The 18,035-nt window shown below is 51.4% G+C and overlaps 1 protein-coding gene across 2 annotated transcripts in view; it reads left to right on the forward strand.

The window, feature by feature from the left end:
• The window catches only part of TMEM163 (transmembrane protein 163), a 34,056-nt gene extending 17,360 nt beyond the window's left edge, over window positions 1–16,696 (forward strand). For both annotated transcript variants that reach the window (XM_078864793.1, XM_078864802.1), the window contains 7 exons: window positions 1,221–1,340; window positions 5,337–5,380; window positions 8,244–8,335; window positions 8,931–9,027; window positions 11,384–11,495; window positions 12,816–12,957; window positions 15,345–16,696. In XM_078864793.1, coding sequence (XP_078720919.1) covers window positions 1,221–1,340; window positions 5,337–5,380; window positions 8,244–8,335; window positions 8,931–9,027; window positions 11,384–11,495; window positions 12,816–12,957; window positions 15,345–15,405 — 668 coding nt within the window. In that variant the 3' untranslated portion in view covers window positions 15,406–16,696. The remainder of the gene's footprint in view (window positions 1–1,220; window positions 1,341–5,336; window positions 5,381–8,243; window positions 8,336–8,930; window positions 9,028–11,383; window positions 11,496–12,815; window positions 12,958–15,344) is intronic.
• The last annotated feature ends 1,339 nt before the right edge of the window (window positions 16,697–18,035 follow it).

An 18,035-nucleotide genomic window follows, 5' to 3' on the forward strand; every position in this document is an offset into this window, starting at 1 on the left:
TCGAAATAAGGTACTATGGGCTGTGCGGGAACTCTTAATTTTATTGGCATACAGTATATAAGCAGAACTTAATGCTGTCTTTCCACGTACATATATTAGGCCATCCGCCTATTGGCTTTGCAGGCCAACATTAGCCAGCAGAATTCGTTTAAGGCAAGAAAACTCTGCACCGGTTTCGACATTTTTGGTTTCATCAGCAGTCGGCCTTGTTCAACAAATGCTGTTGGTTTACCAGACGTCGTTGGCCAGAGCACGCCGTGACTTTAGACGGCGGAGCGGCGTTCAATGCTAAGCAGCAATGCCGTGGACCCAGGGCCGGACTGGGTTTGAGGGCCTCAGGATAATAGGAAGAGCCTCAGTGTGTACAGTCTTACATGTTGCAAAAGATGACGTCATCAAATATTATATATATTAAAAAAAGGTATTCGACTCAAGGTGAAAATCATCAAACATACATCACTCACTACACTCATGTCTTCTAACATTTCTACCCCCCCCCCTAGCTTTAGCTCCTGTGGCAAAGTCACGAATGATGTCATTCTAAGACTTAAACATTTCCGATGGTCGCGCTACCGTCGCTTAGCTGTTACTTCAACATGGAATGGAGGGCCTAAAGGAGAGCCGACAAATCATGAGGTCCGAAGGCCCTATTAGCCTCTGGTTTAATCCGGCCCTGCGTGTACTGACTTGTTATTCTTTTCACAGGACGTATGTTGAACCTCTTTCGCACCGTACGTAGCCAACCGCGCTGATCGGAGGTGCGGGGAAAGGACAACAAACTAAACACAAGAAGCAGTTCTAGAAAATCGAGTTGGTCAATCTAGATGATGATGATGATGATTTAAAGGTGCACAGCTCCCAGTGGCTTCCTAATATCGGAAGGAACAGCGTTCCAGACGGCCGCAGAAGAAGCGCATCTGAAAGCGCGCGATGCGGTGACCGTCTCTGTTCGGTGGTGCCGTGCGATGGTTGTTGATCCGTGCGATGGTTGTTGATCCATGCGATGGTTGTTGATCTGTGCGATGGTTGTTGATCCGTGCGATGGTTGTTGATCCGTGCGATGGTTGTTGATCTGTGCGATGGTTGTTGATCCGTGCGATGGTTGTTGATCTGTGCGATGGTTGTTGATCCGTGCGATGGTTGTTGATCCGTGCGATGGTTGTTGATCTGTGCCATGGTTGTTGATCCGCGTGGCGGTGTCCCTCGGCGGTGCGGTGCAGGGCTGCTGGAGAGCAGCCAACGGCTCAAGCCGCAGGAGGCGCAAAACTACCGGCGCAAGGCGCTCGTCGTCTCGTGGCTGTCCATCTGCATTACGCTCGCCCTCGCCGTCGCCGCCTTCAGTAAGGATTCGGAGTTGGGGAGAGGAGGGGTGGTGAGGCGGGAGGGGGTTGGCTGATTAGTTGATCACAACGATGTGTAGCGATAGCATGTGGTTTGTAAGCGTGCGCTAACCATAACTGCAAACACCTTAGCCCCATTAGGGCCACTGGGGGAGTTTGTGCTAGTGGCTGCTTGGCTATCACTAGTGGCTAGTGGCTATCACTAGCGGCTGGTTGGCTGGTACTAGTGGCTGGTATTAGTGGCTGGTACTAGTGGCTTTCACTAGTCGCTGGTTGGCCAGCTGCTTCGGGGTTATGGTGTTGAACACAGAAACTGCTTACACCAGTGGTTCTCAACCTTTCTGTTGTGGTGGGCTCCAGTGCAGGCCACACAGCCCTAACCCTGCAAAGAGGAGGGCCCACGCGCCAGGTTACGAAGGCCACAACACACAGAGGGTGACTGGCAGGTGCAGCATCCAAGCTCCACCGCGCACAATGAACCCTCATTCGCCTGATGGCGAGGCGAGCACCACGGCCTTTGTCTCCCTAATGCTGACGTTGACACACACCAGGTACTCACTTAAGGCTGACCTAACCTAGGGGAGGTCCAGAACCTGTTCACAAATGACTCGCCACTGACGTCAACCTTGGCCAGGAATCGAATTCAGACTGCCGGTTTCGTAGGACAGCGCGCAAACCACCGCTTCACCTTTTCATGTTAATGCATTAACAAACATATACGTACTGCACATAATACACATCACAAAGCCCTCTATTCACAACCACACGTAGCGCAACGAAACGAAAGTCTTCCTTTTGTTTCTGTTATTCCGTCGAGGCGAGATTACTCCAAAACCCAACAGACCGGATGGCTGACACCCACTCACCGAGCGCCCCAACCTTGCCAAAACCCCGCAGTCGCGTGCGGAATATCAAGTGCATGTGGCTGACAAGCGCGAGTTTACGCGGACACTTTTTTCCCCATTCAAATAATCATAAGATGTTCCCTGCAGCTGGCGAGACGCCAAGACGTCATCCCATCGTGAGTGCATCTCCTGCAGGGTGCTGGTGCTTGGGCGTCTTGCGCTGCGAAACTGCAACTTGCCAGAACCGAATGAAGGGCTTCTCCACCCCGTGTGGGTGGGTCGTGGTGGTTGGTTGAGCGATGAGGCTTTCCGAGATAGATCGATAGATATAAATATGAATGTTTTTTTAATCGGTACAATTCCAACTTGTGCTCTCTCAACTGGCTGGCCACTCGGCGTGCGAGGATTCACCCATTTGTGAAATTAATTATTTCGCTCGTGATGCAAGCAACAAATCATGCGTCTATTAATTGATATGCGATTTATCGACATTATATGGAAATTATATGCAAGGCGAAACCATATTGAGCATACGAGACAGGCAGTACAAGTTTAAAGTTTAATTTATTTAACCAGATGGGAACTCAAGAGACCAGCCTGCGTCTCATTTGCAAGAGTGCCCTGGGTAAACGAAATGGCACAAACAATGGGGGAACAAACAATCAATTCTTAAAATCGGTTTAATTCGTGATTTCAACTCTGACAATTCATCAAACTGCAGGGGGGGTACGTCCACTGGTGAAGGGGCCGGCTTCACCAATACACGGCCTTGTCATTTGGAAACTTCACCATGTCCAGTCGTCGTTTTTATTGTTTTGTTCGTGTGTTTTTTTGGCTGTAGCCAGGTTTCCAAAAGTGTAACCAGGCCCCCATCGAAATAAGTACGTATTGCCCAATGTGCTTTACCTGTGCCAAATTAAACCCAACGGAACCTGAGGTGGCATGACTTTCGCGTTTCCAATTTCCTTATGTGGCCAATACCAGTGAATGATGATGGTTATCTACTGGACATCTACGGCAAAGAGCTGTATAGCTCATCAGCTTCCTCCAGTATAAATACAGATTCTGATTCTGAAATGAGTGAGGTTGTCAAATAATTCACTCGCATTGGTCGTACAAATACATCGGTAGCACTGAATTGGTCTTACCCCGGGTGGTACTGATTTCTGTTCTGGCCCACGGACTCAATTCCAGGGATGGCCTCACTGCTTCCGATGTCCGTGGAGCGTGGTCACGACCCTGCCGTGCTGCTCGATATCACACGACGGCTGCCTCGCTCCCCCACCCACCCACCCACCCCCAGACCCCCACCCACCCACCCCTAGACTCCCACTGTGGTCCCTGGTCGGTCTCCTACCCCCCCGACCCCTCTCGAAACTTCCTTTTGCTGCCCGCACGGCCATCACGGCACATGCTAATCCCGGGCAAGGCTCGCGCAACACAACAACAGCTTAGAATAGCTCACAATTGAGATGTGCTGGAAAGTAGAACAGGAATACTGCGTGTGTGCGCGCACGCACGCCAATGTGTACACAGTTGCACTTTATTCATTACACCGTACAAAAATAAGATGCTCCATTGCCAGTGATGTACATCATTACCATCATTAGGTATGGTCTTTCCACTGCTGAATGAAGATCTGTCTCGGGCTCGCGCCATTACCAAATGGCGCTGCGATGCCAAAGTTCATCTCATGCCGGTTAATGATCTTAGCTCGTCCCCTCATTCCTGTGATAGTCTTCTCTAGCATGCTCCCTCCTTTGCCTGCTATTCCATCACCAGGCTCGTCCTTCTAACAATGATGTGGCCTGCCTGCCCAAGCCCACTTTATTTTTCTCTACGGTTTATATTATTTCTCTGATTTGCTTTTCCCCCTGATCAGTGAGCGCTTATTCCTGTCTCTAGTGTTGTACAGGCACGCAAATATTAATTGAAAACAAGAAACTCGCATTGTTAGTCATTATCGCTGCCTTAAAATAAAAAAAAATATATAATAGGCTGACGTTTCTGGCAATTGTTCTTCTTCGGAGTAGAGAGATGCCAGGGGCTTTTCTGGCTTTTTATTGACTTTTGTGTCACATTCCAGGTGAATTATTTATGAATCACCGATGATCTATGTATGTGTAACTTCTTTGGCACCGTATGTAGCCAGCCGTGCTAATCGGAGGTGCGAGATATATATGATAGGGATCATGTATTATTGAGTACAATATGCTACTATATGAGGGCCATTCCCCAAAACGTCGCCTATGTTTTACTTTTCAGGCCACGGTGTAGAGTTTTGTTTTATTTTATTTTGCTTGCGTACCCCTTCCAACGCAGCAGGACCGTCAACAAATACGATTTGACATTGCGTTGAGCCGCGCGCTCCAAACGACTCACTCGTCACACACTCACCCCGTCATATATCGGCGTGCCACATCAACAACCACGTGCTCGCCGTGGTGGGCAGAGCGCGCGGAGGATGCCCCCTCCTCGCGAACGACGCGTGCACGAAACCCACCCGCATCTCGCCGAGATTCATTCGTCCACGTGCGTCCTGTCGCTGATGGACGACCCTGCCACCTGGCCGTGATTGCACATATGACTCTGATTAGTGGGTGTGTGTCTGTGTGTCCGGGAAGTGTTATAGCAGCGGTGTTTAGCGCACTGCGCTTTTATACCGGCGACCCGAGTTCCATTCCCGTTCGCAGTACGACAGTGGCCATTGTCTGAACCGGTCCCCTGGGTCTCCCTCCCGTCAGTACTCAGCCTTACATGAGTACCTGGTACAATGTGTGAACATCAGCATTTGGGAGACAAAGGCGGCCGGGCGTGGAACTGGCCACACCACCCCTGTTAAGGCGATGCTGCACTGGGGATCTTTGTCTGTTTTGTGTGGCGAGCGGTAGTGTCGTGGTGTGTACAATAGGCTACACATCTGGCCGGCTTTCCACGTTCGGTTTACGGCTACGGCGAACATCAGTGGCGCGGGATGTCTGAAGTGATCCTGGGCCTCCCTAAGGATGACTCAAACGCGTACCTGGTGCGTTGTGTAACGAATCAGCACGGGGCTGGAGAGGCGACGGTGGCCTTTGTGCTGGCTGACAACGATTGCCTCGATCGTCCGTGAACTGTCAATGCAGTGTGCACCAATGTGCTCTCTTCACAGCGGTGTCTGCTATGCGCTCCAGTGCGTCAGCGTTTGGATTTGGCGTGAGTACACTAATACAGAGCCACAGCCAAGCGCAACCACAGTCCGTACCCACACAACAACACGAGCACAAGCCACGGTTACGGGGGTGGGGAATGATCGTGGAGGGAGCGGGCTGGTGAAGAGTGAGCAGGCGAGCATTGCTATGAAGCGGGCACCTGAGTTCGAATTCCGGACATGGTTAACGTCTGCGACACCTAAACCAGTCCCTCTCCCTCTTCACCAATCGCTAACTCAGGATGGTGAAATATGGTCAAACAACCCTCAATGAGAATTCATGCATCAGTGGATTGACAAAGCACTGTAAGTTATATATATTTAGTTTTATCATATAAATGTTACCACATCTCACGATAGTGAACAAGCAGGGAGTTGAATGGGATCTCGGGTATTTAATTTCTCCCCGAAAGCTGCCAATGTATTTCATCATCCGCACGCGGTCACACTCCTCCGATTCCGCCTGGAGACGCCCCAGCGAAGCGGAGGCATCACGAAGCGCGCCGGGGCGGCGACGCCTCCCCGGGCTCATGCGCGTGGGACGCACGGGGCAGAGTGGCAGCTGGCCACACAACTTTGTGCAGCCGTGTCGCCGCGATCCCCAGGGCTACTAATGGATAAGGCTCTCCATGGCTACTGTTAGACACAGGTATCCATGGTTACTGTTAGACATGGGGGAGCCAGAGCAGAGTGGTCAGAAAATGGAAAATTGTCGCGTGTACTCATCCATTGTGAATACGTGCAACAAGCGTTTTCATGTGTGTAGTAGCTGTCGAGAATAATGCGCTCATAAGCAGCCTGCAATGAAAATATATTCATTTAAAAAGTCATATTCCAACAGAGCTAGATGTAATCTGTTTAAAAATATTACTCTGAAAAATATTGATTCATAACTCACTCACCTGCCAAGGGCAAAACTAGCTCGAGGCAATGATGATCGTGCGTATAGAGGGCATCATCACCGTTATCGTCAGTGTATCAAGCGCAATGTGCCAGAAGAAGGGTCATTGTCTGTAAGAATGGCAGTTCACCAGCAGTTCCTACTGCACGCCTGTGAAAAAGGGCATTGTAGCTCATCGGATATCTCCTTGATAGATACAGATTCCGATTTAGATTCGGACAAGCCTGACTGCTGATTAGACACTGCGTGTCAAAACCCGTGCTTGGATTGTCTTGAATAAAGTTCATGAAATAATGCCCTCTCAGGAGACCTTGGCTGTTGAGAAATATTTGTTGACGTAAAGATGGACACTTGGAGGTTTATTGTTTCACTTGTTTATTTTTATATTTTTTAGGAGATTAGCGATGTGCTGAGAGAGACACACGCGCAGAGAGCAGGCGATCCCAGCTCCAGTCCTAGCGCCCACGCATATCAGAATCAGAATATTTATACCGGCGGAATCCGATGAGCTATAAAGCTCTTTTCCACAGATTTCCATTCGGGGCAGGTCAGAACGTTACAACAACAATCACTGCAAACACAGGATAGTAGTGTACAGTACAAGAAAGGTAAACTAAATCACCTAAAATATTCAAAAAATCTAAACCATTCCCATCATACCAGGCAAAGCCCACTGAGGCATTTACGTATTTGGTTGCAAACGATCGTTCTCCAAAGTTGCTTATCGTGTGCAAATTGACAGCAGCGAAGTAATGTAAATAATCTCAATGCATGAATCAGTGCTCCACCTATATTTGTTAAACAGTCTTCTCCGTTCCAAATGCAGTAAGTCGTTACACGCTTTACGTGCAAGATGATTACTAAACTCGTAGCACGTGACGTAGAGACAATGCTCTTTACTGTGTCGTAGAAAGTAAAAAAGCCATACACGCCTCTCGGCTCAAACTAGCATGGGGCATTAATAATCTCCGATTTGCACGGTTGGCTACGTACGGTGGAAAATAAGTTCAACATACTGTACATACATCGCCATTAAAGTAAATATAAATACTTGTTATCAGGCACTCTTGCGAATCAAGTCAATCACGCATGCGCCCAGATCCAGGAGTGGAAATTACACATTCCTCGGGCCAGAGCCAGTCTATCCACAGCACCACGACTGTCAACTTCCCACACAACTCTGCTCATATTGACTTAAAGCTTTCGTGACTGCAGGAATTCGTATTCTTTTGGTCTTTCGGTGAAGCCACGTAGATAGAAAAATAAATAAAATATCACGACGTTTCCCTGAGACAGGATGTTAGCTGCCTGCCTCAGCAGCTCTCTCGCTATTGTTTCACCTGATGACGATTGCTTGTGTTGCGACTGAGACGTCGTGATATTTTTTATTATGTTTTTCCATCTACGTGGCTTGACTGAAAGACCCAAAGAATATGCTCATATTCTCATCCGCCTGAGTAACGCCACGTTCTCAAAAATACTTACATCATCATCATCAGCCCAGCGCCGCAGCGTTGCAATATCACCACTGCTGCCGTTGTTTGTCTGACATGAGCCCCCACCCCCCACTCCCCCACTACCCACCCCCTACCCCTCACCCCCCCACCCCCCACTCCCCACTCCCCACTCCCCCACTACCCACCCCCCCACTCCTCACCCCCCACTCCCCACTCCCCACCCCCCACCCCTCACCCCCCCACTCCCCACCCCCCCACTCCCCACCCCCCCCACTCCCCACTCCCCACCCCCCCACCCCTCACCCCCCCACTCCCCACCCCCCCACTCCCCACCCCCCCACTCCCCACCCCCCCACCTCCCCAACCCCCACCCCTCACCCCCCCACTCCCCACCCCCCCACTCCCCACCCCCCCACCTCCCCACCCCCCACCCCTCACCCCCCCACTCCCCACCCCCCCACTCCCCACCCCCCCACCTCCCCACCCCCCACCCCGCCTCCCACCGCACAGTTCGACGCTCTACTCGACGTGCTGTCCTCTGCTATCGTGGCGTGGCGCTACAGCAACGCGGCGGCCGTGCACTCCGCCATGCGGGAGTACATGTGGGTCGGTGTGCGTGGTGTGCGTGGTGTGTGCATGTGCGTGGTGTGTACATGCGCGTGGTGTGTATCATCACTCACAATTCATGACCATTAGCACCACCACCCGCATCACAACCACTATTATGACCACCACAATTACCATCATCACTACTCCAGCTCATCATCATTATTCTTATTGTGATATTTTGAATAAATAATTGCAATGATGATGCAAGTACAATTGCCCCTGTAGCTTGCGTAAACGTATTTATTTTACCAAAAATATGCGCTTCAGGAAATTCGATAAATATACACAGCTACAAGAGAACATTCATTATCTGAGTAAAATGCAACCGTGCAGCAAATGTTACACAATTGCCAAAAAGGTAAATATTTACCTTGATGACAAGTGGATGGAAAGGCTCATTGTCCTTTCCTTTCAGCAAACAGACGTGGCTTGCATGCACACCGCTTACACACTGACGTGCACACACACATGGCCAGGATATTGCATTGCTGGCAAGAGGGTTCATGAATCCGCCAATGCAAACGTTTATTTAACCTCTTGTTGTCCGCAACGCGCGTGGCACTGCTCGTGCTGCTGCCACCGCCGCAGGGCGTGCGTGGTGCTGGGCGTCGTGTTCATCATCTCGTCGCTGTGCATCGAGGGCAAGGCCATCCACGACTTGGCCGTCAAGATGCTCCCAGACGTGGTGAGGCCCTCGCCGCGGGGGGCTCGACGCGCTCGGCTGCTCCGCTCGACGCTCCATCTGACGCTCTTGCTCCTCCGAGTGTCGATTGGCTCCTCACACCGAGCGACGGGGACGAGGGCCTAGGCCGTCGGGTGCTCAGCTCGATTGGCGTACTTGTTGGGATGAAGCAAGTAGCCGTGCGTGTCTGTGTCTAATCGTAGACGTGGGTAGCTACGAGTCGGGGATCATGGCGACGACTTATCCCAGCCGCCCGAGTTCGATTCCGGGCCAGGGCTAACATCGGTGACGTGTGCCCCCCGGCCCCTTCATCAACCCGCATTGACCAGCGTGGTGAAGTGGAGTCACAGAATCCCATGACGGACACGGCGTGGAGAGGCCTTCATTCAGTAGCGGCTTGACAATGGCTGAAATTTGAAATAGCGCTCGACACTGGGATAGGCGCGACGTTCGTATTGGGAGCATTCCATGATGGCCGGTGCCACAGTTGTCTGTGCCGCAGCGTAAACATTGGCACCTGCATGCGGATTAACAAGACCCTTGCAACATCGCCCGAATGCCATGCAAATTGTAATTGGCAGTGCAATTTAAACTTCAAGAGGATTCATTATCGTCAAGTGAAACCTGCTGGAGTCGCGTCTAAACAGCGGCACGCGCGCACGGCTCCTTGCGTGTGCGCCGCGTTTCGTTAAGGGAGAGGGATCGCGATGGGATGATCCACGAGGGAACCGGTGTGAACTGTGAAGTCCAATTCCGGCGTCTGAAACCCAGAGCCACCGCTTGTCTCCTACAAAAAAATAATTATCCAAGGCAACTAAGACAGAGGGAGACACACACACATACGTGGTGTGTCTTTAATTTATCTTGAAGCATTCATTTGATGGCTTCTGTTTGAGTTCCACAACAGTCACCATCGCCACGCTGCCTTATCAAACACGACTTTTCAGAAGCGTCACTGACACTCCCAGATAAACATTTGGAGGGGACAAATTGCTTCAGTGTTCATAAAAAGTCAAATCATGGCAGGTAATATAATGTATAGACCATACCTGAAGTTTCCATCGTGTATCTAAACATATAAGTTAAAGAATGTGTCGATTGTGGGTTTATTTAATCTTCTGATTGAAATAAAAAATAAAAAAAATGGTCTGACATACAGCGGTCGTGTGCAAGTGTGGGGAAGGAAATTGGCCATCCCCGCCTCCCCTTCCGTACTTTGAGACATTTCCTCGACAATCGGCTGCCTTCAGCCCCTCCCAAGAGCAGCGACCCCAGACGGAGCTTCTCAGCGAGCGAGCTCAACGGGCCTCTCACGTGAGCGCTGCGGTTCGAAGTTCAATTCGAGATAGAGAATTTACGGCTGTCCCCCCCCCCCCCAGTTTTAATCCCCGCGAGTTGCTATCTCGAGACAAAGAATGCGCTCGGAACTTTCACAGGAGAAGCACGGCCTGACGCATCAGAAAGCGGCTCAGAGAAGATATTTTCTGCGTAATCTTTTCAAACGCCTTCAAGTGGCGTCTTTAATTTTGTACAGAGAGCGCCCTTGTCCGCGCACTGCCACGAAGTTATCACGCGACTGAAACATCGATATGGAAAATTCTCTATAATCGCGTTTTTTTGGGGTTAGATCGCGTAAATATACGAGTGTTGCACGCGATCTAACCCAAAGAAAACCTCTATTGTGGATAATATTGGTCGCGGAAACCTACGTGTTAAACATTTAAAATTCTCACAGCAGGAATTTAGCCAAACCAAGTGCATAACTACATTTTACATGCTTTGTATTAAAAATGCAGTTATTGGTGACCAGCCTGAAACCATCAGCGGCTGGCTACACTTGAGAACTCGGTTCAATCACGGGCGGCCGCCAACATTTGAACCCAGCATCTTAGCGGTGCCGACTCAGCGCTCTGACCTCTGCGCCCCCCGCCGCCTCTTAGCGCCACGTGTAGATCTAAACAGATCGTAAGCGAAGCTTTACCCCCCCCACCTCCCCCCCCGAGCGTTTCTACTCAGCTCCATCGTGGGTGAGAGCCTCTTTTCCCATAACGCCTTCGCAGACGAAAACCAAATGTATTTTCTTAGATTTAAAGCGTTCGTGACTACAGCGATTTATTTTCTTGGTTCTTTCGGTAAAGTCACGTAGAAGGAAAATAATAAAAATAAAACAATAACATTCTCACGACGTTTCGATTGCAACACAAGCAATCACCATCAGGTGTGAAAACCACAGAAATATTTTTTTGGAAAAAAATGGCGTTTTTCCCAAAAAATTCCCTTCTACGTGACTTTACAAATGTAATTTATTTCCCGTGAGCTCAACCTTGGGTGTGTGTGCGTGTGCGTCTCACCGTGCAAGGACACTTTTCTGTTCACGGTGTCCATCCTGAGCGGGGTGCTGTGCCTCCTCCTTGCGGCTGGCAAGTTCCTGCTGGGCAGGGTGCTCACGAGTTGCGCCCTCATCACGGACGGTGAGGCCCCCCGCTCGGCGCGGACCCCTTGCCACCCTCTACGGCTCGGCTTGCTGTGATATCGTTTCTTCCACGATACGACACGATGAACAGTTCTCGCGATTGACCAAAAACATCTTGAAAATAGAAACCCAACGTAGCAGGACCGTCTTGGAAAAAAAATTTCCACGCCTCTATGGGTTTCATAGATACATAAGTCAGATGTATGGCCAGCGTGGAATAGTAGGGCAAATACCCTCTAAGATGGACTATCCGTACGGATGTATGTTGAACTTTTTTCGCACCGTACGTAGGCAACCGTGCTAATGGGAGCTGAATCCTTGAGCGGAGACTCTTATGGAGGGTTGCATCTTTATAATCATATGAAGCAAATGTGGGGAGTGGTAACAGAGTGAAAACCGGAGTGTCCGGAGAAAATCAATGCACAGATGGGTTCACTCCCTAGGCTCCCCAGTGCTGATGTTTACACGCTACACCAGGTACTCATTTCAGACTGATACACGCAGAGACAAAAGACACACACACAGTGTAACAAAGACACAGATCCCCCGTATCGCCTTAACACATTGTTGGAAAAGTGCTGTTAGCGAGCACCTATGAAGGCCGGAATGGCACACCAGGGGGTGGGTGGCCATCACCACGGCCGCCCTTGTCCCCCTAATGGCGATGTTTACACCCTACACCAGAGGCTGAGTCGACCTAGGGGAGGCCCATGACCGGTTCAAATAATCGTCACTGGTGCTGGCCATGAGCAGGAATCGAACCCGCGTCGCTGGGCTCGTAGCACAGCGCGCTCACCGCTACACTGCCTGTGCTGTCAAGGCAGAGTGAGACCCACACGGACACACGCACTGACACACGCACAACGGCGATCACGAGTTGCGCTCCTGCTTGCAGGGGAATGTGCAGTCACATGCGGGGAATTAGTGGTCACGGCCACAATACGCTTGAACTGGTACAGATCCAAGTGGCAGTCAGGATGAAATCTAAATCTTATGCCCCCCTTTCTCGGCATCTCCCTCCCCCCCACCATCAACCCCCACCACCCTGGGCAGCCCAGAGTCTCCTGTACGCCCTGGGCCTGGAGGCCCGGGACACGACGCCACGTGACCCCCACCCCCATTCTTGTTCATAAGCGACACAAATAAGCCCGTTCGTTGTGGGGGTCATCTTTAGTATCGGGCCCGAGGACAACTCTCCCTCCTCCCAGCCCTGTCACCACGACCCCTCCAGAACTTCCCGTCCCGCGGCCCCCACACCCTGACCTCACGCGTGTCTGTGTCACCTGACGCCGCCCTTCTGCTGCGGCTGCTTCGTCAGGGTTCAACTCGCTCGTGGGTGCCGTGATGGGCTTCAGCATCCTGGCCAGCGCCGAGGTGTTCAACCACTTCCCCGACATCTGGTACTTGGACGGCTCCACGGGGGTTCTCATGGGACTCGTCATCTTTGGCTACGGCGTCAAGTGAGTGCACGCGGCCGGCCCGGTAAACGTCCAACGTCGGGCCAAAGGGAAGCAGGAAGAACATCAGAGAACTGAGCTGGGAAACGCAACGTGGAGCACGCGCGGATCGGAGATGCGGGCGATTAGCTCGCCTCCGATCGACGCGGTTGGCTACGTACGGTGCGAAAAAGGTTCAACATACGTACGTCACCGCGGGTGAGCAGAGCGCGTCGCTAGGAGTCGCACGCCGAGGAGATGGAGCGGTGAAATCCGCTCGTGTGCGAGGAGCTCGAGCGGCCGCTGCATCTCGGGACCGTGAGAGGTGGCGAGGGCCTGGGCAGCCTCTCGTCGTCCACCATGAGTCCAACCATTGGCTGACGGCGATGATGATGATGACCTCTCAACCACATGACCCTTGAATATTCCCAAAGTGCACGTGACTGACTGATAAACACACCCCAAGGGCTGCAGGTGAATCTGAATGCACGTGCACGCAACACAAGACGCATGATCTCCGCTCCTGATCTGAACCCGCGCGCTCTTGCCAAACGCGTGGTACGCGTTTAGCAATCATCGGGCACGTACGGCATGTAATGACTTAATCTCGAAAAGAGAGGCGAGATTTGTGCAGGGTCGCGAGAGAGCGGCGCAATCAACGCAAATCGCCGCCTGCATCGAGAGTCTGCTCTGGGGGGCATTGCAGTGGTTCGGCCAGCAGGTGGCGGTACCAGTCGCTGGGTCTCGATGGGGGTACAACACGATGTGGATGAATAGAAGCCGTCGAAATGCGACGACATCTCCGGAGACACCCTGCGAGCAACGGTGGGCACACGTATCGTACAGAGGGAGGCAGCATAGTCTAGGCGGAGTAGAACAATGACGCCTTGGACGTGAATCGGGCGGGGGGCTGACAGCACGCGTGGCTGGGTGGCGACACCAGAGTCGTAACACCGGTGGGCAGCACAGTGGACTCGAGGCTGGGGACCTCGGCTCAACCCCAGTGGCGTTTCGTCCACCTTGGGCGAGTCCACCACCGGGTTTTGTTCACCCGGCGTCTCAAAGGGGAGCAAACTGCCCTCAATCGAGACAAAAAAACACTCAACACATTCATTAAGGACACTGCCTCAAATGGGAATATAACAGGCGACGTTTCGGTCAATGGCCCTTCGTCATTGCACAACAAACGAGCCGAGCATGCACATGCCGCTGGCAGTGTGAGCAGCGTGGCGAGATGTTAACTACCTCGCCTGGTACACAGGAGGTCGTGGGTTCAAGCCCCACCATTACGCCTGCTGCTGTATATTTGGAGTTTGCGTGTCGCTCGCCCCGGGGTCGCCCTGGGGTCGCGTGGCTTTTTTCCGGGTCGTCCGGTTTTTCCCCTCCACATTGAGAAACACGCGTTCAGGGTATTTGCTGCTGCTATAAATATCCACGTGATAAGCTGCTTCCTTGAACGATCATTTGAGATAACGGGTCGCTTCTGAAAGAGAGCTATATGACTCCTGGTAAAATAAAACGTAGCTCATAGTTTCGTTGTATAGTTTATAGCATCGTTACCTGGGACGCAACGAACATTGTATTGTGGTCTGTTGTCCTCGGAGCCGCCTGATTCCATAGCATTTACCATTTGTTGTATCTGCAGTTTCACAATAACTGTAGCAAAACCAGCCATAATCATTTACTCTCAACGACATCTGCGTTTCCGTCTGCCCACGTGCACCATCTGTTTTGGATATGTCGCAATAATCATACACGTTTCCTCCGTCACAGCACATTTTAGTTAGATGTAGTTTTCGAGAGAGAGCGCGAGAAATGTTGTTTTTGTAACAAGTCGGTCACTACACTCTGCGAGTCATTTGTTGAATTGTTTTCTTGGGATTAGCTCACAAATACACCCGGCCACTCTGAGCAGCAACCCGGTAATAACTGCCCTCTGTTAAGAAACAAATTCAGGAGAATATCAGGAGCTTAAAGTTAATTACGCAACCTTGTTTTAAGACCATTGGAATGCTTCCGCCTGATATTTTTCACAGCAAAACATGAATAAAATGATCTCTCTCATACGATATATAAAGCACAAAATTCATGAGGCTTATAACTTGCTGGCCCATTAACATTTTAACTATTTAAAAAAAGGCTAATTCAGCCCAATGCTCGGTAACAAGAAAGCCAAAGATCCCCCAGTACAGCCTTAACAGACTATTTGGGCAAGTGCTGTTAGCGAGCACCTATTAAGGTTGGAACGACACACGAGGGGGTGGGTTGCCAGCACCACGCCCGGACGCCTTTGTCTCCCGAACAGCGATGTTTTTACACGTCGCGCCAGGCGCCACCACCACCACCACGCAAAGCGCATCGGAGTGGCGCACGGCAGCACGGAGCGAGCGCCGTGGCTGTGTCGCCCACAGGTTGCTGGTGGACATGGTGCCTCGGGTACGGCGCTCTCGGCTCTACGAGAACCTCGGCTGATGGCGGAGGAGGCGCAGTGGAGGCTGCGCTCGGCACGCACTCTCAGACGACGCTCGTGAATTTGCATCGGCAGCCTACAAGGGGATCCATGGAGGTCACGCCCTCGATTGCGACACAAGCAAACACAACGTATGCCGCTGGTCAAAGTGCATCTGTGGAGAACGCGTGCGGTATTCATCTCGAGTTTCAAATTCCTGCCTTGTCTTTTCCCCGTACACGCAAATTGGCGTTATACACCTGGAATTGAATGCCAGCTGTGCCAGGTGTTCCTTGAGACTGTGCGAGCGATTGGTGCTCGAGGCTTCTCGGGCAGCAAGTGGTTCTTGTTACCCAGTCGAAGGTGACTCTGTGTCAGCTCAAGCGTGGATTCTCACAGCGCATGTTATCTATGAACTACTGGCTGATGTGCACTTTTTAACACTTCCATCTTAAGGTTAAGGGAGTTTAAATATTCAGCTCAGAGGTTAAAGATTAAGGAACAAAGCAATGGTACTGAAGGATGGACATGCCTCTTCTTGAAATGTTTCCTCGATTCTTAAGTTTGACGATGGTCGTCGTTTTCAAAGCGACGTTCGACCACACGTGAAGCGCCGTGGTCGCATCAAATCACGCCTCTCTCTCAAAATATCTCTCTACCTTTAGTTTTCTAGTTTCTTTTGTTTTCTAGTTTCTTTTGTTTTCTAGCAGACCAGTGGGGCCTCAGCCGATGATCCGTGGGCCACTGGCGGTCTGAAAAGCCGTGGGAAGTGGTTTGCGGGGCCGTTGCAGGGCTGGCAGTGGTCTCTATGTTCAGGAAGTTGGGGAAGCACTGGCGTAAATTAAAAACCGAAGAATATAGTTTGTAGCTGACTTACGAGACGTCCAGAGGATTCTAAAAAGTACGATTTTATTTTGTGTATGTTTGCACATGGGTAGTATTGTTGTATACAACTGTAATAAAATAGCAATGTCTCTTCTTTTCCTAAGCGGAATGCTGAGATGCCTGGTGATGTGTGCAAGTTGTAAGGGGAGAAAGGTGGCAGATTAGAGAAAGTAGAACTCGGATTGTGAGAGTGAAGCCGATCACAAATAACTAAACACTTACCGCGCCCGTCGATACCGCTGTGTGGCCTTAAAAGCAAAACAACAATCTATAATCGGCAACGTTTTGGGAAGTGGGCTCCCTTTATAGCACATGAATGAGAGGTCAGAAAGTGGATAAGAGATGGAGACTGCACTTTACACCATGGGGCCTAATAGGAATTAGAAAAGATAAATGTTTTCAATTGGCATATGAATCGTTAATTAACTGAGTAACAACCACTTCAACAATAAAACATGTAAATGACGATATAAAGCCATTTGTATCGCATCACACTGCTCAGCTCGCAGAGTCCTACCCACGCCAGAGACAAAGACCCCCCCGCCCCCGTACAGCTTTTGACAGGCTGTAGGGGCAAGTGCTGTTAGCGGGCACCTCTGAGGGCTGACACGGCACACGAGGGGGTGGGTGGCCAACACCGCACCAGGTACTCAGTTGAGGCCGAGTCGACCTTGAGGAGGCCCAGGATCGATTAAAATAATCGTCACTGGTGTTGGCCGTGAGCGGGAATCAAACTTAGATCGACGGGTTCATCGCGCGCTGCGCTACCCGCGACACGACTGCACCCACACCACACGCAATCAGATGCACACATTCACTCATTTGTAGTCCCACACACAAGGCATTTCATGAGTTTTTGTAGTTAATGTCCGATGTTATCACAATGACACGAAGAGACGAATGGCAACGAGTTAACAGTGGAAAAGGTTCGCTCCATTATCACCCCCAATTAGCTTCACATTCACACGCCGATATACGACTGGATACAGTGTTGCTTTAGGACGAGGTACCAGGTGACAGATGGCAGTACAGGAAAACAATTATTGAGTCTATCTGGGCGGAGCTTTGAGTGTTTTCCCCTTTTATGGGTGTGGGGTTTTCTTTTCAAACATCCCACGCAATTATTCGTGAAATTGGCCAAACATCTCGATGCAGGAGACCCCCCCGCCCCCCCGCCCTGAAAAAGCGATGACCGAGACCCGAGCGAGGCCTGTCTGAGGACATGGGAGAAGAGCCCCGTGCTTTGTCAAGGCCACAATTGGAGCGAAGGAGTCGAGCCGTGGCGAGCCTACCGCGACGTGGGCCCTGGCCGACCGCCCTCGGCAGCACGCGGCCACCCCCCATCCCGCGCCGTGCCCGAGGAACGCGCGCGCGCCGTGGGTCACGCGCGCCGCTGGCTGGGCGCGCTCGGCCCAAGGAGCGGCCGAGATTCATCTCCTCCCGTGGCGCTTCAACGGACACGCGGAACGCAAAGCGACAGGCCGCCTCGCGCACGAGCAGATGCCGGTGCACTTTTAATGAATCTGTCCAGCAAACGCTGGGGGGGGGGGGGGGGTGATGACTTTGCCTCTCGTTGGACGAACGTGCCCCTCTTATCGATCGCTCGCAGGTGGCAATGGTGCAGCCCTGCCATAGCTTGCCCCGTGCGGCTGCCGGCAAGGAGGAGGAGATCTCGAGGAGCCCGGCTCGAGTATGTGTTGTCCTGCTCTTCCCACGCTCGCGTCTCACGATCGTTACACGGAGGCGTCTTTAATTATTTCTCATCTGT

The sequence above is a fragment of the Lampetra fluviatilis genome, chromosome 2, assembly GCF_964198595.1.
Source record: "Lampetra fluviatilis chromosome 2, kcLamFluv1.1, whole genome shotgun sequence".
In the NCBI taxonomy this organism is placed as follows: domain Eukaryota; kingdom Metazoa; phylum Chordata; class Hyperoartia; order Petromyzontiformes; family Petromyzontidae; genus Lampetra; species Lampetra fluviatilis.